Consider the following 22,664-nt stretch of genomic DNA (forward strand, 5'->3'; position numbering starts at 1 on the left):
TTGATGCGTCATCTGTTAATTCGTGAAGCAATGCTAGAGTCATATGAGAAAACTCAGACTAAATATTATCCCGGAATACCCGATATAATGGTCGTAGGGATATAAACATGGGAACTGGTTTTGAAGTAAGTTTGCAGTAAGCAATCACTCTTTAACCAACTACCGAAAATGAAAAAGAAGTCAATGCAATTGTTCTTGAAAAACCCTATAAAGATGCATGTGAAATGTTAACATTATGTAGACTACTAGTTTCAAAGTATACTGCTCTTTTGATAATATAACTAAGGATAAATACAACAGCCAATTAAAAGACAATGCATACACAGTTTCAATTGTGACAATTTAAGGATTTAGGGGGCGCTCTTCGTAACGGGGTTTTCTACCGTACACACAGTTCAGCCAAAGTTGTGTCTGATGGTGACAAATTGAGGACATCCCCCATACTGATACGTGCGATATCCTTCGGTGTTAGGTACGGGCATGTATATAGAATGAACAAAGAGGCAGAGAGCAAACAAGAGACGTATGTTATAATACTCTACGTACTATATTCTAATCTTCAAATCTGTCCGTGATCGTCCAATACGGTATATAAAGTTAATAACAGAAAGGTGGCGGTATACTACTTCATCTTTACTGCATTACAATACAGGAGCTTTCTGAGGCCACTATGAGCCCATTGCCAAATTTTAAAATTTGAGGACGTCCTCAAATTGACTGTTACACTCCAAATGTCCTCAAGGCGAAGGTGTGTACCACAACACAAAGCTATAGTCTTCGAGTTGATAACAATGGTAGCACATCCATACACACACACATACACACATACATACACACACTCATATTTTTTTTAAATAAACAAAATAAGGCCACAATACTGAATCTATTGTCTAAATTACACACTTTATCATAAAACGAAGCTTTATGGCAACCCATTTATGTGGAGTGATCTTTCATGAAACCATACTGCCCAGAATATAATAGGTTATTGTTATTTATAAATGCTGATAGTCTATTATATGCAAGTCTTTCAAAATCATATAGAAATAGCAGGTATAGAGAACTGACACAGGGCGGTAATTTGATACAACATTAGCCCCACCAGATTTATATATTGGAATGAACTTTTAAGTTCATAATGGAAAACACATTCAAAAGAGATAAAAATTTCAGTAAGAGGATCATATGGTCATCAATATGTTTTAGAATATAAATGGTAAATCCATCGTATCCTGCAGGTGATTTTGCACTTTGTAAGTTAAGAATAGTATAGTAATCACTTCCTCATGACTCACTGGGTGTAAAATAAATATAAATGCCGTTAATATCATTAATGTGAAACAATCAATAAATTTATTAGCATCATTTTGTGTATTTCTTGAAGTAGTGTTTTTTCGACAATTCCAGTACCATTTGTGCAACCACACCCTTTATTTAATATCCTATTAATACCAGACCAAAATATTCTTCTTCTTCTCATTGTCCTTACTTTGTCTAAAGTTCTCATAATAGAATATTTTGTAGCATTTCGAACAATAGTAGATAATCTGTTAAAGGCATTGAAGACTCGCCCCAAACCGCGTGCGGCCATCTGAAAAAGTTAACTTTCCGTTGCTTGCAAGTGAGGTTTTGTTCGTGTCGCTACAAAATGCAGACAGTACAGTAATGAAACGTGATACCTTGTTACTTTTAGCTGTATTGTTTGTATACTGTGCTGTTGGTATTGACCGCAGCTGTATGTACTGACTGTACACTAGTGTCTAATTACCGATGGTAGTTACGAAGTCCAGATATCATGGTTTGGGAAACGAACACAATAAAGTAGGTTAGAGAGGTTTTGTTTTAAAAGAATCTAATGCGTGTCTCTTGGTAACAAAAATATATAACTTAGCATAAATACATTACATACCTTAATACTTAAAGTTAACTTAGCGCGCACGCAAGGTACCTCGGCTACCGCTGGGCTCTCCGTCGGGGTGTCAAATCCCAGGGTAGTCTGTAACCGTAGTCCGGGTGTGTCTGGAAGCTTCCGGAAGGCGCTTTACGTAAATAAGAGCTCCGGTATAGAGAACAGGACCAGGTAAGGTAAATGATAAGTTCAGAAGAATGGTATCCAAAAGAGAGTTAAGAGTATGTCACACACAGCGTGGTTGGCATGGTGAAGAAAGGCCGGAACGGAAAAGGTAGGTTTTGTAAGGGCTATGCAGACATAGTTGTTTTACGTGGCGTGACGTACAGGTTGGTGCCACTGGGAGAAGAGACCGAGCCACTCCTTGAAAACTAATTTATATGACATTCGGTGAGGTTACTCGACCGTAGCTTAGAACTGCACTGATTGTGCTCTACGTTTACAAATTAGCATAATAATACACCATTTAAGAATTGCATAACATCAATTAGCGTAGTTAACCTTTAAAGTAACATGCTGCATCATAACATAGCAAGCTGTGTATGTGTGTGTGTTTTCTGGGAACAACTCCCTGGTCTAACACTTCTGTTACACCTCATACGAAACTAGGTCAGATAACCGGCATTAGACGTTTCTTTTTGCGCGAGTCTTCACACCCTTTAACATTAGGATAATGCAGTAAATTATGTTCAGTGGGGTCTCGTTTATACGCGCAATACAATAAATGTTTCTTGTGAATCGACATTAGTATATATACCGGAAGTAATGCAAGGTGATTTCTGTCAATATGTCTTAAACTTTATTCGACGCATTGGACAGTTTTTGGGAAATATCACAAAGTTTGTTATTAAATATTGTAAAAGCCGATTGCGCATTATTGTGCAACAAAACATCATGGCAGGCAGTGGACTTTAAGACCATTCTCATATTTAATATTCTGGATATGTTTTAGTATCACGCTTATAGGTATTAGTTTATATTTTTCTGAATGGTCTTAAGTTACACAATAACTAATGTTCTAATGTTAGTGGATTTAATTATAAGATGAACATTCGTAAATATATGATGTTATATGTTACATGTTATTTGTTATATGTTATATATATATATATATATATATATATATATGTTGCGTAAATATATTATGTAAATACATTACATTTTATGTTGCAGACACATCTGTCACTCTGGTACGTTTATCATATTGTGGCTGGTAAAATGAGTATGATAATAAGGTATTTTCGAATGATTCCCCATTTATTTTGTCCAGAAAGAAGGTTTATATTAAAATTCCCTGTAATAAAATAGACATTATGATCATTATTTAAAATGTTACTAAAATCATCAAAAAATGCGTCGACGTCTTCCCTTAGAGGGCGGTATATAACCCCATATATCTACAGTTGCAATATTTTTTTAAGAACCTTCACTATAATGATTCGAAGTGATTTGAAATTGATAAGTGATCCATATCAGTTTACTCCAGTCCAGTCTTAACATAAACAGCTACCCCCCCCCCAAACGTATATCTGATCACCCTCTATACACAAAAGTATATAATTCTGGGATGTTTCTTTAACAACTGATGCTTTAACAACTGTACTGTAGTGAGTGAGGAATTGTGCTATACAGTATAATAACTTTTTGCATAATTATAGAGGAGACTGGATTTTACATTATCAGGAACGGCCAGACCTTGCGACTCTAATAAAAAACAAAAGTCGGGCAAATATGATGCTACCTTACTTTGGGGTAGCTTAACTACCTGATATATCTATCAAACCAATCTTGGGAAATAAAATGATAAATAAAACGCCTTTTTTAAAGGTAAGTTTCATGCATTTTGTTACCAGAATCTCGGGTTTTGGTTATATAATTGGTTAAAACTGTCGTACGTTGTCAGGGAAACGTTTACCTCAAATTAACATCCGAACCGCCCGGCAGCAGGGGCGGATGCAGAATTTTGAAAAGGGTTAATATGCCTTTCAGGAAAACGCTATCACATTTGACCTTCCCCAACTGACAAAATCTAGATATTTTGGCACCCTGTCCGATTATATACATCGAGGCACAAGTTTCCAGGTTAAAGGAGAAATGAACCCTAACCGTTTCTGCTTAGAGAATACCGTTTTGCAGTACTCTCTTTTCGACAGAAGCAACACGAATAACTTGAAAAAATGTCTTTCAACCTTAAAAGTTGATTTTAATTGTCACTCGTGGTATTCGCCATTGTTGTTTGAATTCCGACAGTTCCCGCTTATGGTAGGCCATACGGAAAATAATTGCTGATTTAATGTCCATACGAATTAAAATTATTTCGGTATTAATTCTATTTAATACCGGCATTAATTCTCAGCCAATCACCATGCAGCTTCATATGCCGGTATTAAATAGAATTAATACCGGTAATAAATAGAATTAATACCGGCATTAAATAGACCAATCACATTTTACATAGCAGCGATGGACATTTCAGGTCCAGATGAAAGATAACAACGTAACACTTTTCATTGCTGTCTGCATTTTGTAGCGACAAGAGAAAACTGCACTTGCAAGCAACGGCAAGTTATCTCTTTCAGGGGGCGGCACGCGGTTTGGGGCAAGTCCTCAATGCCTTTAACTTACGATGTGGCTCGCTGACTTCATTTTTGAAGCGCCCTCGTTATTGAAATTAACATAATGGCCCCTATCTCAGTAGGTGTGAAAAAAATCATTAAAAAATTCATGGAAAGGAAGTTTGTACTTATTATTTCACGGATGGTGTTAGTATATTAGTCTCTACTATGAGGTCACTGCCAAACCCCAGGGTTTATTTCTCCTTTTAAGACAAACAAGTTTGAATCTGATCGCGTCTTGTCTCGGCAAGGACATGTTGAGAATCACATTCGAATTTCTTCACTCATTAGCATTCATGCGGTGAAATTCAACGAGGGTGTATATCATAGTTTGATCAATAGTAAGCTTAGTTGAATACTTTATACTCGGTGGTTTACTACCAAATTGAAAAACCGATTTTAAATCGTATCGTTTCGTTTATTTCTTTGTTTGTTTATAGTAGGCCTACTTATCAGTGAACAAAAAGGACGAAAGGAGTATCACAAGGAACCCGTTTTGTGCCGGTAGTACTGTACCCTACAGTGGCGGAGCTATAGGGGTATTGGTCAGGAGGGGCGAGAATGGTCTGTATAGGGGCGCTTTCGATACATTCTAAGCGGAGCGCCACCACAGGTTGGCGCGTAGCGTAGAGACATTTTTTGAGTAAAGATACTCCCTAGATTGCCGGAAATGACCCTTTCCGGGCCTTACTGATTTGCAGATAAACGTAGAATAAATAGGTGTCATCGCCAAATTACACCAACAAAATATGACAAATGTCAATAGGTAGATGAGAGCGCAATAAAAAAGTCAATAATCGCGAATAAGTTAAAAGTGGTAAAGAGCTGAAAAGGGCGCCAGCAGTCCATTTGAGTCCGTCTGGGGGGGGGGGGGCATCCGCCCCCTGACTGTATGGACGCTCCGCCACTGGTACCCTAGTATATAAGATTACAGAGAGGCAGAAAAGAAATCTAGAAGAAAAGTCAGTCCTATCCCCCATAGCAACACCCATCCCTTACAATTACAAGCCCTCCTTTCCCCTGTCCTGCCATTAAGGTAGCATACTCCTATTAGAGTCTATATCCATCCGGTCGTTTGTTCTCCTCCATGCAGGAAAAGTGCGAAAAATAAACAGGCGAAGATCTTTTTTGATATGTCATCAATCACGATCAGTTTTTTTTTGTGTGGCTTGGATGTTGAAGAGGATGAATGGAAATACATGTGGTGAAAAAATTAGGTCAATTGAAGCAATTTTAAACCCCTTTAGGCCTCCTGGGAGCAGAGTACGAATATTGTTTACCACTGAGTGAAGAGGTTTGTTTACAAGTGACGAAAATTTCAGGCTCCGATATAGCAAAAAAATATACATGGTCATGATACGCAAACTTGATAGTGCCTTGAAAAACCAATTTGTCAGCTATCCGGTGATGGGTAGCGTTTATCTAGTGAGAACTTCTATCTAGACTTAGAGACCACATTACCTTTTGTGATTTAGTGTGTAAGTCAATGGGGCTATTAATGGGCGTATGATATCCTTAAAAGCTCGACGGCGTAACTTAGTAATACAATATATAACAATGTGCTACCCTAATAACATGTAACCATTATTGATAACACTATGGACTATTAATCAAGCCTGATGAAATACTGATTAAAAAACAGTTAACACACAGTTATCGAATTCCATGATTTAATGGCATAAAACCGATCGTTTAATTCAGACAAAGAAGACGGAAGTATTAGCTGGAATTTTTTTTTTAACTGTAGAGTGAGGTGAAGATGGATTGCGTTAATTTTCCTGAAGAAATCAGATTAAAGAAGCTGTTTTTTGAAACATTTATAAAAAGAACAAGCTAAATCAAGGCATGTGTTCTGTTATCAATTTTTTTATTTTTAGTTAATCACACACACACTGACATAAAACAATACGCCTTAACTCTAAATTTTAACTTCTCATTTTTCATCACAACAAATATACAGCAACATATTAATACAATTTGGAGTACCTGGCATCATTAATACACGTCAGAGGAATCGAAATGCAAAGTTGCGAAGATGACAAGACAAGAAGAAAACAAAAGGAGGAAACAAAACGACGTCACGTGATCAAAGCCAACCAGAGAGCCAATTGACTCACATGTGATTCCTTGCCATGCATTGTGCTCACAATTCAAAATAACTATCTGACTAATGTAGAGCAAGTAAGTTAAATTTGTTCCAAGCATTAAGTGAGAACCAGAAAAGATCAGATATTTCCAGGTCTTATTTGTAGCACTCACTTGTAGGCATCAACCATTTAATTCACTGGTAAGGATTTGACGGTAAAATAGAATTTTTAGTCCAAAAAGTTTCAATATCGAGAAAGGACAGTTTTCCTATGTGAAATATAGACACATATTTATAGATGTATGAATACAATATCATTTTTTTTACCAATTTTGAGTTAGCCAATCAGCTCTGCTACCAACCAGTTATGGATGAAATTTGTTACATGATATTGTTTATACACTGTAGAATATTTTTACAACCTGCTGCCAAAGCATTTTTGAGTAACCGTGTTTACAAGCAAGTGTCACATACATACACACACACACCCACATACGCTATTACCATCGCATTGATTCCTTCTGCCTCTGGCAAGGAATCAACGTAGGAACTTTACGGCAACATAAATGTGAAGGAAATTCACAGGGCAAGAATTTGTTTCTTAATCGATACAATACAGCATATCGGAAATAGGTGGGTTTGTTAGCAAACGTCCTAAGTGGTACAAATTAACGTGGAATAATAGGAAAACATGTTCCATATAGACACAATTTTATCTACAATGACGAAGTGAAAATGATGTGAGCGTAGGGTCTATGTGAACAAACGCCATTTACCTACGGTCACCAAACGCCATTTACCTACGGTCACCAAACGCCATTTACCTACGGTCACCAAACGCCAATTACCTACGGTCACCAAACGCCATTTACCTACGGTCACCAAACGCCATTTACCTACGGTCACCAAACGCCATTTACATACGGTCACCAAACGCCATGTACCTACGGTCACCAAACGCCATTTACCTACGGTCACCAAACGCCATGTACCTACGGTCACCAAACGCCATTTACCTACGGTCACCAAACGCCATTTACCTACGGTCAACAAACGCCAATTACCTACGGTCACCAAACATCAATTACCTACGGTCACCAAACGCCATTTACCTACGGTCACCAAACGCCATTTACCTACGGTCATCAAACGCCATTTACCTACGATCATCAAACGCCATTAACCCACGGTCACCATACCAATTATCTACGGTAGCTCTGAAAACAATTAAGAACAAGTAATCATATTGTCTTATTAGAGAACCGTAAAGTCGTCCAAAGTGGACATATCTGTAAGGGTTATATGCTTATATTTGTCTCTGTCCAGCATACATGCAATCATAACCACAACAAGTCGTGACACGGTTAGGACATCGCCCCTGTACCCACATTATTTACAAGCAACAATTCCGCAGTTATAGTTTCGAAAAACCAGTGATGTCGCCGCAGACAACATACTGCCATACCATGAAATACGCTTTGGTCACATTGGTTTGTCGCTCAGATTGTGCATATTTAAATGAATATGTAAATTAGAAATGTACGTGCAACCATACATCTGTAACCGTAAACGGCTACTTTAAAGTCATATAAGATTCGTACGGTGGTAAAATATAGCCATATTCTTTCATGATCTTTCTTAACTTTAATATCTCACTGTCGATAGTATCATTCATCTCTGATGAGTAAGGATTAAAGTCACGTTTTCTGTGTTTTCTTTTAAAGCTTCCGGTTACGTTTTCAAATAAACACCGTATTCTGTTTTCGTCAGGAGTCACTTTCAAAAATTCTAACATCCGGTGAACTTCTAGGTTCGTATCTTGAACTAAGTTTTCGTAGTACAGTATCATTCGATTGGGAATCTTCTCAAGCTGTGTTCCTATTTTACGCGACCAATTCGACGATGCCTCTATTGCAAATTTTTTCCATGCTGAGAGAAAGAAAATGGAACAAAAAAAGAAGCTCGGTTTAATCTTTTGTAAGATGAAGACAGCTTTACCTTCTTTCTTAACGTTAACCAGTTTTGAAGAAAATATATAGACTTGCCCATAAAAAAACAAGATATTGTCCAAGGTAGACTTGATCCCTTTGTACAATGATTATTGATGTGGTAAAGGGACGAATCCATGCATCGTTCACATATACAGATAATGTCTTATTATTGATGGGCTCACACATTGCTTCGGTCAAGTTCGGTGAATAATCCAAGACCACGCATTTAATTGGGGCTAATTCGTAATTCCTACTTTATGAAAAGACTTATTTGGATTATTGTGCGACAAATAATAACGAACAAAAGTTAAAATGAAACTAAACGGTGATCCAGGCTGATGACAAATTGTAACAATCTGCAAAATGAACATATTTAAAAGGGGCTATACAATGAATCCAGCCAAGCAATTAATGTCAGACGCCCTCTATTTTCTCCAACTTCTGATTCCGTCTGATTAAGGGTTGTACCATTGTGTGTGTAGGGGGGGGGGGGGGAGGGGAGGGCGGGCTCAGGCAGTGAAAGGTACTGTAAAAATAAACAAAAGCGTTTTCAAGTTACCTTTGCTTTGAAAAGCTGATATAGGTGCGTTGCTAGTCTTATCACTGCTCTGTCTATTGAATTCCGCTAAAATGGCACTATAAGGATTCCTTACAAGGATGATTGCTCCGTCGATATGACATTTTTTCACATTGAGCGAGTGGGCTTTAACAACTAGTGTCGTCTTTGAACAAACTTCACTCGCTCGAAAGATGGCGTTATCTGAGGGTTTGAAGAATGAAAAAAAAAGAATGTTACCGATCGCAATATTGTTTAAAAGGATAACTAAGCATACAATTTATATATGCTGTAGACTGATACAAACCATCCATCTGTGTAGGAGATGTCACGTGTTTTATTTCTACACCGTTTCTTTACTTAAATGACTACTTAAATGCCAAAAAGGCTGTTCGATGAAAGTGATTGGACTAATTGAGTTGAGCACATGCACAGCCACAGCCAAAGTCTCGGTATAAAAAAAAAAACCCATTAAACTTTCATGTCTCCGTATATCCTGTATATTTGGTGCATTTCCCAAACTTGTCCAGAAGAAATGCCAGTGAGTCAGTTGGATGCCACCCATTGGTGTTCTGTTTGTTTATGTGTCATTTTATGCATAATTAATCATTATAACTTGATCAAATCATAGGACAAGCAAGAACCGATGTAGGGCCTAAACCCTGAACCGTGAGAAGCTAAATGGCCAAGGGTTGAAATAAGCGGGCACCCAGGCGCTATTCGCGCCCGCAAGCACTAAAATAGCGCCCCTGGACATGAAAATACAATACGCACGGGCGCTACTTTGTCGGCAAATAAGCGCCCGCATACTCCTGTAAATATCAGCCTCACTGCTAGCGATTTGATAAATCACTGATCGATATGAGTGCATGCACAATAGCACTGGTGCACATGGTTTATATATCGCACAACACCTGTACTCAGTGTTCGACTTATGGCCAAAAAATTGCATAGCAACAAATTTCGACAATTGCTATACAATATTTTTGTTGCATAGCAGTTCCCCAAAATTGAATAGCAGTTTTGAAATTACCACAAAACGGACCAAATGTTGGCGATCAATGTATTAACTAGAAAATGTTTGTGTATTATTATTATTTATACTAGTGTTGCTACGATAATCGTTTTCAATATCGGTATCGGCCGATATTTGCAATATCGGCAGCATATCGGTATCGGTAAAATTTTGCCTAATTGCCGATAACAGCAAACCGATATTGAACTTTTCTTTTTAACAGCAGAGCTACCTGTACTTATTTATACTTGCAATGATTTGTTAATCTGCCCAAGAGGATCCATTTCTTTTTTTCATTTTCGATTAATATCCATGGAAACCTGACTCTCCGTAACATCTAAAAACACGTTTACGGCGCGCGAATATAACCAATGACCTTCGTGAACCTTGGCCTACACACAGCATTAGTGCAGCATATATACACTGTACTAACCATTCATTTCCTCAAAGGCCTCCGTGAAAACCTTGAACATGATGCATACAGTAACTGCACAGTTCAGCAGTGTTGGAAAACCTTGTTCAATTTCCCGCGAACACACTGCCGATTTCCCGCCGGTGTTCGCCTGCCTAGCATGCGTAACGTGCTAGCATAAAGGCGTGGTGACCAGGGGCCCGTCTTAGGGCTATGGTGGGGTCATGGGGTAGAACCCCTCGTGGGGATCCTGGGGGCGAAAGCCCCCGAAAATTCTTGTCATTTTTTGCGATGTCTGGCGATGAAAAAATTTGCAGTTGAGGATGCAAAATACTGACAACTTTTTTTATTTAAATTGTCACGAAACTGATGAAAATTTTAAAATGACAAGTTAAAGTAGCTATATTATGAAAAGAGATTTAATCTGTCTTTCAATCTTTAAAAAGTGCAACTTACAAAACTTCCGATATTATGAAACAAACAACGTTCAGCAAAGCCCCGTTTCTAGACTGCCTAACAATGAATAGCGTGCACTATGCGTACATTTTACAACTGCAGTTTTTAACCCTATACCCAACTACTGTACCACGGTACATGTGCTGCGAATTTGCCCAGGTACCTTCCCAAACAACTGTGAGCTCATCCCCTGTGTAACACCTGTTTGTTAACATTTTTTGGGCACGTTGCCAGGGAACCTTTTAGTTACGTGAGATCCGTAACCGCCGAGGTGTTTAGGCTATTTGCTTTACACTTAACTATGGTAGGATATTATTTTTTCAGGTTTTTTTTCGCTATACGGTCAAGTGAATTAGTTGTACATTGAGTATAAACTCAATAAATTATAACTTCTACATTGTGATCGACAGTTCGTAAGTGAAGGTTTGAGTGTTTGCTCCCAAATCTGACTAGGAATTTGTATCGCACAAATCGGCACAATGTGCGATGCTGATTTGGAAACGTCTCGCAAGTTTGTCGTTTTGGATCGCATTTTGCGATGCGATACCGGAAAAATCGAACACTGCCTGTACTGATACGTACGTACATGCCGTACTTGAATTTTGTTTCTCCTTTTTAGCTCCTGGTAGTGAGAAAATAGCTCCTGGTCCTACTGAAATTGCCGCGAACCAGGAGCCACTTTTTTAGAAAGTGGCTCCTGGTCCACAAATCCTTATTTCAACCCTTGCAAATGGCCTAAATGGAGTATTCGAGACATGCATGCATCATACCGTACTTGGAAAGTAAATAGCTTGAAATCAGAATAGGTATGAAAACCTTACTCTATATACCACATAACCTTCGGTTGTGCTATTGCATTTTAACGCCGAAGATATTGAACAATGCACCCGTATACTATGGAAGCTTTACACTGACTATATGTCATATTCCCTCGTTATGACATGAAAATATGAAATACAATAGGTTAACTATGGAAATAATTGTTTGTTTAAGGATGAAGGCAAAAAGTGCCGGCAATGTAGCGATGAATTTTTTTAAAACACTATAACCGTACTTTTAACCTGGTGTGGGGATTCATCGAATGCAGTTCACAATGGAATAAATCCCTGGTTTGCTTATTCCAGTCAAAACAATTATAAATCGACTTCTCCTTCTTTTTTTCTTTCTTCTTTTTTTTTTTTTGGGGGGGGGGGGGGTCTTTGAACATTTCTTCATATGAAAACTTGGCGTCAACATATATAGTTCTTATAATTTGGTGTCCCGGTTCTCCATTTCAAAAACAATTGAGAGAAAAATTCGTTTATGAGCAATGGTTATATACACTACATAAATGAATTGTTTTCCGGTATATTTTTTCCTCTTGCCTCCGAAATCAACTAGAGCACAACGGGCACTATATTTCCATGCTTACTAGAATATTACAGTGTTGTATGTCATCACCCAATATCATAATATTTATGCCCACCTGTACCAGCTATTAATAAACAACTGTATTCCAAATTTTGGATACAATCTAAGTAAAGGTTGTGGAGTTATTGCAATTTTAAAACTTTGGCCCCTGCCCAAAAAACTTGGGCCCGATCAAATTGTGCACCGAAATGGTCCAAAAAAGGTTTGGCCCAAAACAAAGTGGCTCAAAAATATATATGCCTCCAATAATTGCCCCCAAGAAAATGTGGGCTCAATTGGGTCCCAAAAATATTGGGCCACAGAAATTCAGGCCCAAAGAATGTGTCCCAAAATGTAAAAACAAATAACAGTGAATTAAGAAGAGATTTTTAAAACTTACCATCGTTACCCGTGCCTACGTCATTGAAGACACTTCCGGTGTAAATGCCTGACGATCTCTCGAGTAAATACCTGACCCAGGTGTTACCAGAACCAGGAAAACTGAGTAGTAGTATTAATGGCATGCTCCCCTTGGGCATGAACTTTCTGTTTAAGATACAGTGATCTGCAAGGAACGAATAATAAACGGATGTTACTAGTCAGTTCATCCTCTGTATGTGTAATTCTTCAATCATGGACTGTTTGGAGACGGTTTATTCAACTCAGATGAAAATGGACGAGATTATACATACAAAGGTAAAGGGAAGCTCAAGTATAAAGAGTAGACACATTGATTTCAAAAACCAATTAGAAAACAACGCGCCACCCCAATTCAACTCCTCGTTCCGCGTCCAATTGTATTGCATCTCAAGAAGATACTGTACCTGACAATACATGCTCGCAAACGCAATCACAAACACAGCAGGCCTGTACCATGTATAACAAATACTTAACATATTAGGCACACTTATAGGTAGGTAGATCAGAATTACTTAGCATATAGCCTTAGGTTACCATATCTTTGTCTGGAAGTCCGGGGACATACAATTGACGCTGACGCCCCCTCTCCGTCCCCCTCACCCCCCCCCCCCCCAATGTTGACATCAAGCGATAGTACCTGCACAATACTTTCAAAAAAAAAATTCGATGATCTTTTTCAAAAGCCTCATACGTTAACTACGAACAATATGTGTTTAGTGCCGAGATTGGGTAAAGAGAGGTAGGGAAAGGGGAGATTGTTGAGCTGTCTTACAGAAGTATTGTGGAGAATTAAGATACATCCTTATTATATATACCCCCACCCCCAACCCCTACTGTCGTCATCCGTGAACACATCAGGTATCATTTGAGGATCAATTGAAAGAAACCTCACCCTGCTGTTGGATTTTGCTTTCCGTAGCGCCCTCTTTTTTCCCGTCCTCAGGATCGGCGTTTAAAATGTCTTGCAATCCATTTCGGATAGCACGGAAGGGGGATCGTGACGGGTTTTCCTTCTTCACGGAGGAGATGTTGTAGATTATAAGAATTGAAAGAAAAATTCCAAATAGTAGCAGGCTAGAAACCAGAGGTGACGTAGGCCTCAGGGTTATTTTGTTAGCCATTATATCTGAAAATATAATAGGAAAGGTGAATCACATTAATGATATTGTATAAAGCAACCCTCTTTAGCTATCAGAGAACCATAGTCCATATACCAAGCTTAGGGCAATGTACAACCGGCTGAAAGGTACATGCTTGATCCCTGATCACACGGGGGGCAAGGTGCTGTGGATTCTGGCTAGCTGGCGCCACCAGCAAAGAAATGGCTACACAGGGATCGTATGGCAAGTCGTTTTAACATTTACCTCTCTATTCTACTGAAGTAGAATTAATTCCACTTACGTATAATACAATTAAGCTTAAGTGAAATGAATTGCACTTAAGTAGAATTGCATTTTACTTAAGCTTAATTATATTCCACTTATATTCCACTTACTTAAGTGAAAAATTATGACACTTTTACTTGAGCTAAATTAAATTTTACTAAAGTAGAATTGTATTTTACTTAAGTAGCATACAATTAAGCTTAAGTGAAATTGAATTTAACTTAATCTTAAAAGAAAATGGTAATTTCACTACAGTGGAATACAATTAAACTTAAGTAAAATACAATTCTACTTAAGTGCAATTAATTTCACTTAAACTTAATTGTATTCTACTTAAGTGCAATTAGTTCTACTTTAGTAGAATAGAGAGGTAAATGTTAAAACGGCTTGCCATAGGATCGCCACCAGTTATTTGGGCAGGCTAGCTACGGTTGGTAGTAACCCTGGCGCCCACTAGTGGTCTGAATCATATAAAAAATATCTTTGATATATGTTCCTAACTGACAGTCAGTCTTCCGTCGCCACCGCGGTTTATATATTTATATAGAACACAAATATTAGCTTATATGCACCTCGATATCAGCTTGTCACGAATATAATTATGTATACTTTCTGTACAATGCAAGAGTGTCATAATTATCCTAAATGTTATATAGTCGCTAAGTGTAATAGCGGTTGGACCTAACTGTAATAAACTGATATATTTTCCTATACATTCCAATAGTTTTGAATATTTACAATATGTATACTGACCGTGGAAATCGGATAAGTTGTATACAGCAACAAGAGAGAAAGGATGGAAACGTTTTAGGTGCCGTCAGAATGTTCAAATCAAGTTCTGCAAAGATAGCAGCAATTTTAAGCAAAATTATTTAATTGCTCAGAATTTGCAAACGTATGATGAATTCATTGAATCCGGTAAGTAAAGAATTTAACTGTTCACTGCAAAATGACAACAGGATGAATATTTATCAAGTGCCATCTATTTAACAATTTGCAGAAAATCGATAAATCGATCGCCTATGATCGAATGATATATGTACATATACATCATCTTGTATTCATGGCATCGCTTCTTGTTATTTGACTTGTCTTGTGCATAACTTACAGTCCAGCGCGCCGTCGAAAGTCTAGTACAAAGTCGTTACTGGTATCACACCCGGTATCCACAAAATCATACTGCCAACGCGGTTCCTTTCAATATGCTTCGGGTTTTCTTTGGCATAGTCTCCCAGAGCATGTTAAATGTGTTAATAACTTGAAAACTGTCCCCAAGACTCATATATTTTCACGGTTGTAGTGTTTTAGGGTATGGTATGTAGTGTAAGACTTATATACTATATGCTATGAATGCCATCTTATTGGTGTTATTGTTATGTGCACTGACCCTTTTTTGTTATGTTAATGTTTGTATGGTATGCTATGCAGCTGGTGTACTACACTGCTGTATGTAGTGCAGTGTGAGAGAGAAAATACAGTTCAGCTCTGATTCTGGTTGTGTCATGTCTACTAATTGACTCTCTGTCTCTCTCTCTCCCAACCGGCCTTATGGCAAGCCATTGTATCTTTTATTCAGTATTTATTGATATCAACAATTATTTAATGATATCAAAAATTATTTAATGATATATATATCACGAATTCGGCCATATTTAATGATATCATTAAATATGGCCGAATTCTTGATATGTACGTCATATTTGTTGATATCATTAAATCGAATTAGTGATATGTACATATCACTAAAGCGAATTAGTGACATCAGTAAATATGACGTCATATTTGATGATATCACTAATTCGAATTAGTGATATGTACATATCAATAATTCGAATTAGTGATATGTACATGTCACAAATACATTTAAAAGATATCCTTAAATCATTTCTTGATATCACTAATTCATTTAATGATATCATTAAATGAATTATTGATATCAAGAAATGAACTGAATTAATGATATCATTAATTGATTTAATGATATCAACAATTCGAATTCTTGATATCAACAATTGATTTCATGATATCATCAAATAAAAGATATCATTAAATATTGAATAAAAAGTAAAACGGCTTGCCACACGGCCTCTACAGTGTATTATTTTTTTGTGTACTGTGCATGTTTGTTGTGTGCGGTACAGCGCATGGAGACTTGTTGTGTGTTGCGCTTTATAACAACTGTATTATAATTATTACTATCATTATGTCATCAGTTTAACAGTTTACGACGTATACAAAATGACGAATCGGGTTACGATAGCATCAGAATGTCACCATGTCAACATTTTGCAACAAAATGCCGGTTAAATGACGCTCGTAACATATACAGAATATCATCATTTCAATTTATATCTTGTAAAGTAAAACGATGAATTGCAGCAAAAATGTGCAGAAATAGATCTTATAGTAACATATCTTTATACGGCACTTTAGTAACGTTTCAATATAAGACAGAGATGAGAAAATGATTGTTTAATCGTTGTTATTTACTTACATGGTTAACGTGATAAGTATTTTGCCTGTTTATTACACTTCCAGTGTGGTCTTCTTTCTGTGTAGATACATCGATAACACTGTAAGTTTTAGTCCACAGTTACACAGTGGCGTGGTGATCTATACAGCTGCCCTATGCAGGTCCTGTATATACATGCATAGGTGTTTTACTTTCGACCACTCGACTATATACTGGATAAAGGTGGATTCCCATAACAATGCATCTTAACAATGGACATAAAGCCTTCCATCCATCGTCATAACAACTCACTGGTCAGTCCATGGTCAGACAGTGTGAGAGTGGCAGCTTAGTTTCAGCGGCAACGAAATCAATATCGATGTTGATTTAGGCACAACTCCACGAACAACTCGTTCTGAAACTAAAGTTACTGGAACCCATGCCGTGAGTAATAAAACTGCGTTAATTGCACCCTGTCGAAATTTTTAACAAAAAAATTAATTCTAACAATTTTTTTTGGTCGAGACTTCGATGTGAAGATATCTCGAGATATTGACACTTTACCTCAGAATTGTGAAGTTTTGTCTCGAAATTTCAACCATTTTTTTCTTCTTCTGAAAATGAAATATATATAATACATACAATTTTGACGGATTTTGAGGGCAAAAAAAAAAAGGGAGGGGGAGTTTGGTCAAAAGCTTTTGATATAAATGGTGCTCTATTTTGCAACTTTTCGGAAACAACGTTGAAGAACATTGTATACTGCACATAATATGCGTACATGTTACACGTTTAGGTACTGTATACACAACGACTTTCTTATAATATTCTGTCTACCCGTGTGGAGTATCACCCCCCCCACCCTCCGAATTTATTTTTTCTGTGGGAAGGAGGGGTGATAAAGCTTCCCAAAGTATATGTGGTTGCGCCACCGTTACAACAAAAACAAAACTATACAAAAACAATTATTGTAACAAACAACATGGACTGGACAATTATTTATAAAGCAACACCTTAACAAATTATGTAAGTCTCTGCATGATATATATATATATATATATATATATATATATGTAGGCGTACTTCAAACACAATTGCAGCTGTACATGTGAATTTCTCCTGGATCCTTTGAATGGATCCTTTGAAAGACAGCCTTTCTGGTGTATAAATGTGTTTTGTCCTTTTAAACCAATTAGATCTATACGTTATGTTAGTCAAGCTTTGTTTTCAGAACGAGGAGAAAGTATAGATTGAGTAGACTATTATATGGAGGCTTGTGAAAGTATTTGATCTAGGGGTAAGAAAACTTACCACATTGTAGTGAGTATTCAACCCCTTCACTCCAGAAAGTTAAAAAACAAGCTCAAACTGTATATGTCTAGTATGATGACTGCATTGTATTTACGCCGGCTGAATATGTTGTTCCGCTTTGCACATTGATTTTTCGTATTTTTTTTATATATATACTCTTGTTCAGCTAAACAGTGTTAAAATAGACGCAATTTGAGTATAATGAAAATATGTTGAGGTGTGCAATCGTGTCACAGGTGTTCATTTTATAAATATATATATATATATATATATATATATATATATATTTATGTATTTATATATATGTATTTATATATATGTATATATATATATGTATATATATATTTATATTTATATATATATATATATATATATATATATATATATATATATATATATATATATATATATATGATTCGTATGGTTTGTTCACTGAAAAGCTGTTGCAAAGTTCGCTTGTTAATTTGGGGGGCTCAAAACTTTTTCGATGTTGCTTGATAATATAGCTGATGTTATAAAACATTAATTTTGTTGGAGGGATTACCCAGGTGAAAATTTGTTTTTGACTGATGCATGATTGAAAAGCACATGCACCGAAAAATGGGGTTTCTGTCGTTCTTCAAACTTTTGTTTTGTTTTTTTGTTGTTTTTTGGACAATGGCATAATAAACTTTACACCCATCAGGTAAAGTTAGAGCCCTATCAAACATAAGATCAAAGCATAACAAAGAAAAATTTAAAAAATGTAAAAGCCAGAAGGCTTTGTGTTCATCCTTGCCAAATACTTTGCTCAAAATTCCACAAATAACTATCTGACTATTGTAGAGCAAGTGAGTTAAATTTGTCCAAGACTTAAGTGAGAGCCAGAAAAGATCAGGAGCTATAATCAGCTCTTATAGTGTAGCACTCACCGTTCTGCAGGGCATCGGGCCATGTTTTCCATTGGTAAGGATTTTACAGTATAATTTTGTTCAATTCCAAACCGATTCAATATTCAGAAAAACAATATTCATTGATGACATAAACTCGTTTCATCACACAATCAAATTTGCTGTAGATTTTTTTCTAGAAATGACGATCACTTTCTGGACACCACTGTGACACCTACAAAATGGCTCACTCAAAACAGACTTGTTCAATAAACCTGCGAACAAGCACAACTACCTCTTACCAAGCAGTTGCCATCCACGTCACTGTATACCAGAGAACATTCCACATAGTCAAGCGTTGTGCATTCGACGTATTTGCTCCTCTGAAGACGATTTTGATTTTCGCACCAAAGAACTATCACGAAACAGGCTTCTCAACATACTCACCACAAATTGGCAGACAAATGAAGCTCTTGCATAAGTTGCATTGCTGTTAATAATGTATGACACATTTTAAAGTTGAAAGTAAATATGCGCTATATATTGTAGTTTACTATTGTATTCATATATTGTTTTCATCGTATCATGTACATACGGTAGCTTAAAAGTGCCATCAACATAAGAAAAACTTTGCCCCATAAGTTGACATTTTTCAGTAAATTGTTTAGATAACAAGATAATATCTTATCGAAAATCATGCAGATAAATGTTGGATTGCTCAGTTGCTTTTACTAAGCAACTTTGAACAATTTTCTTTTATATTTATATATTTTATACATAAATTTCATACCTGAAGGCCTTTATTTCTTCTCCTCCTCGTTGCCCCATTTTGGCGGTGGCTAAACGTGAATGACCTCTGCAGGTCAGAAGAATTTGTACGGTATCGTTCTCGCCTGCTTCCACCATGTTGCTTTCCATATATATTTTACCGTACTTATACTATACGCATGAATCATGTACCGCGCATACACGACTCTTAAACATTTTGCAGAAAAATGTTGAATTGACCAGATGGAATGAAGTGAACAATGAAACATTTTGCAGAAAAATGTTGAATTGACGACATATGATTAGTTGTCAATTAAACATTTTTACTGAAAATTGCTCACTTGGAATGAAGGGAACAATTTAATATTTTGCAGAAAAATGTTGAATTGACGAGATATGATAAGTTGTCAATTCAACATTTTGCAGACAATTGTCGGTAAGTGGTCAATTCAACATTTTGCAGAAAATAGTTTCAATTACTCAGTTGGAATGAAGTGAACAATTGAACATTTTGCAGAAATATGTTGAATTGACGAGATCTGATAAGTTGTCAAATAAACATTTTGCAGAAAAAATGGCCAATTGCTCAGTTAAAGGATAAAGCAACTGAGCAATCCAACATTTTTCTGATTTTGATAAGATATTATCTTGTTATCTAAACAATTAACTGAAAATGTTGACTTATTGGGGCAGTTTTCTTATGTTGATGGCACTTATAATCTTCCGTATTTACGAAGCAGAACCTAAAAGCAAACAGAAAGCCAGCAGATCATTGGTGTTAAACCCGCCTCTCAGCCAATTAAAAGATGAAAGGTCAAATCCTGACACCCTGCAGAAAAGCCACTCTATTACAGATATTGATAAGATGAAAGCATACAAGGTTTCCAGACTCTTACCTCTATTGAATTCAAATGACTTTCAATCAGCATCATGATTGAGCAAATATTTGGACTTTTTCTGTCCCTAAATGTACTTGTTGAAATAGCAAACGGTAAATATAGGCAACTGTAAATTGGAAAATTTGGGCACCAGTTCTGTGTCAACATAGATCCCTGAGGTCTTTAATATTGAAAATTCAGAGCAGTTTTAGATATTGTGCAGTAATGCAGTAATGAAAAAACATCTTAAACAGCATCTTAAACCTGTACCAATTGAGTATGGTGAGAACATGAATGTATACCAAGATAGTGAGAGCAATTAAATACTACCCTGACATGGTTTAAACTTACAGGAATTTCTAATTAGGTTCTTAAAATACAACTCATTCTCAATTCATCTGACCAATTATGTGATTTCCTGTACACCATGTCCTTGCACAAAATGTCATGCTGAAACCCAAAGCTTATTACTGACCACACCCTATAACTAGGAAGAAATGTTTTCATGGATTGAGTTCTGCTAGCCTTGAACAATCATTGACTTGAAGCAAATTAGAAGTCTCAACTTGAAAGCAAATGACCTTGACCATCATAACCAATTAATGTACCCTTGTACTCTTTATAGGAACGCCATATGCCATTATGACATCTGATCAAACGGCCTATGTTATGTTGTCATGTTTAAAATTTCCAGAGTGTAACCTCTGCTGCACCTAAATGACCTTTACCCTCCACCAAAAACAATAGGGTTCTTGTACTCACTGTAGAGAATACATGGCCATACATACCAGCTACTACAGTTTTCTATCTGGAATATCTTATTTACATAGTGTTAAAGTTTTGACACATGGTGATCTTAAATGAACTCCGACCTACATTCAAAGTGTACACACTATACAACATACAAGGCTATCATACATGAGCTCCTTTATGTTCTTGTTCTGGAGATAGAGCACTTTTAATACATTTACATTTTGCCCACTGCTGACCCAAAAGACCTTTGACCTCCACCACAATCGAAAGGGTTCGTTAAACTAATTACAGGAATTCCACATGCCAAATATACGAACTGTGCATATGCGACCTTCATTGAGATATCATGTTTACAAGATTTGCACACGTTTTCCCTTTGTTGACCTCAAATGACCTTTGACATTTATGAAAAGCAATACGGATCGTCTACTCAGCAACGGCAAGCTACACACCAAGTTTGAACTTCCTGCAACTTCTACTTCTTGAGCTACCGTGTAAAGAATATTTTTCAGACTTTGACCCGTGCTGTCGTGTTCAATAGAGCGTGTGGAATCGGTTGTGTTTACTCGACTAGCGTTTTCATTCGAATTGTAAACATGATTGGTTGAGATGGCAAAATATCACGTCAGCATGGAGTTAGTATTATTTTACGGTATGCGGCCCGCTAACTTGTCATGAAGTAAACAGTTTGGAAAATGCGTATACAAAACCGGATGATTTTTGTTTTTTATCATTTTTTTCTTTATTTCTACTTTTTTCTTTTTTTGTTGTTGCAAAAATTCCCGAAGGTCCCGGGCCATTAAAAAGCTGCTCGCTGCCCGGTTTGTCCCGCGGGCCGCAGGTTGCCGTCCCCTGCTTTAGAGTATTATAGAGGGTCGGTGAAGGAATGGCTGTCATCTTTCATTGTTCCTTTTATTGTTTTGTTTTCTGTCATTATCCATTTCTCTTTCCTAAAGGGGGACTACGCGTAAAAGCTCTGCTTCTTCCGTCAGTCCTATACAAAGGGTAAAAAATGTTTTAAAAAAATGTGTAAAAAATGTTCTACCGTACTTTGTTATATTTTTATTGTACTGTGGAAATAAACTCAATATAATATCAATAATTAATATACAGGGTATACTCTTTTGAACTTTTTTTGAAGCGATAGGTTATACCGCTTTCTATGCCAATGAAATGTTAACTAGGTTGTATGACTGTGAACCGGCGTTCCTGTAATTGGATAAGAATTCTGTGTGGGTTTACCTTCGGTCCTCTTAATGCTAAAACATATTGACGTACAAGACATGATAAATAAAATAAAAGATACAATATAAATACGGCTCACTCCAATCCAGACGATTGTCAATTTGCCAAAGAACTGTGTACTCTTCCAGTATTATTGCTATGTAGTGCTCATACT

The 22,664-nt window shown here is 36.8% G+C and overlaps 1 protein-coding gene across 11 annotated transcripts; it reads right to left on the bottom strand.

Moving 5' to 3' along the window:
- Window positions 1–7,372: 7,372 nt before the first annotated feature.
- On the bottom strand, window positions 7,373–19,302 carry LOC139961089 (sialate:O-sulfotransferase 1-like). Of its 11 annotated transcripts, none has more exons than XR_011790722.1 (8): window positions 18,909–19,133; window positions 16,729–17,159; window positions 14,988–15,072; window positions 13,742–13,975; window positions 12,830–12,994; window positions 9,161–9,361; window positions 7,699–8,539; window positions 7,373–7,626 (listed from the first exon to the last, which is right to left on the bottom strand). XR_011790722.1 is itself a non-coding variant. In XM_071959970.1 (7 exons), the coding sequence occupies exons 4-7, from the start codon at window positions 13,968–13,970 to the stop codon at window positions 8,184–8,186; spliced, it is 951 nt and encodes a 316-aa protein (XP_071816071.1). In that variant the 5' UTR covers window positions 13,971–13,975; window positions 14,988–15,072; window positions 16,729–16,785; window positions 19,169–19,302; the 3' UTR covers window positions 7,373–8,183. The 11 variants fall into 11 exon arrangements, 9 of the variants coding, with proteins under 9 accessions (XP_071816071.1, XP_071816069.1, XP_071816068.1 ...); XR_011790723.1 differs by having other exon boundaries at window positions 7,373–7,650; XM_071959970.1 differs by lacking the exon at window positions 18,909–19,133 and adding an exon at window positions 19,169–19,302 and having other exon boundaries at window positions 7,373–8,539; window positions 16,729–16,785.
- Between the last annotated feature and the right edge of the window lie 3,362 nt (window positions 19,303–22,664).

The sequence above is a fragment of the Apostichopus japonicus genome, chromosome 20 (genome assembly GCF_037975245.1).
Source record: "Apostichopus japonicus isolate 1M-3 chromosome 20, ASM3797524v1, whole genome shotgun sequence".
Taxonomy (NCBI): Eukaryota; Metazoa; Echinodermata; class Holothuroidea; order Aspidochirotida; family Stichopodidae; genus Apostichopus; species Apostichopus japonicus.

Coding starts and splice junctions, on each gene's coding strand:
- LOC139961089 (XM_071959972.1), bottom strand. CDS start 13,970: ATGGCTAACAAAATAACCCTGAGGCCTACGTCACCTCTGGTTTCTAGC. Junction 9,362..12,829: donor CGTAGGCACGGGTAACGATG/GTAAGTTTTAAA, acceptor TCAAACCCTCAG/ATAACGCCATCTTTCGAGCG. Junction 8,540..9,160: donor ATCAGCTTTTCAAAGCAAAG/GTAACTTGAAAA, acceptor TCTTTCTCTCAG/CATGGAAAAAATTTGCAATA.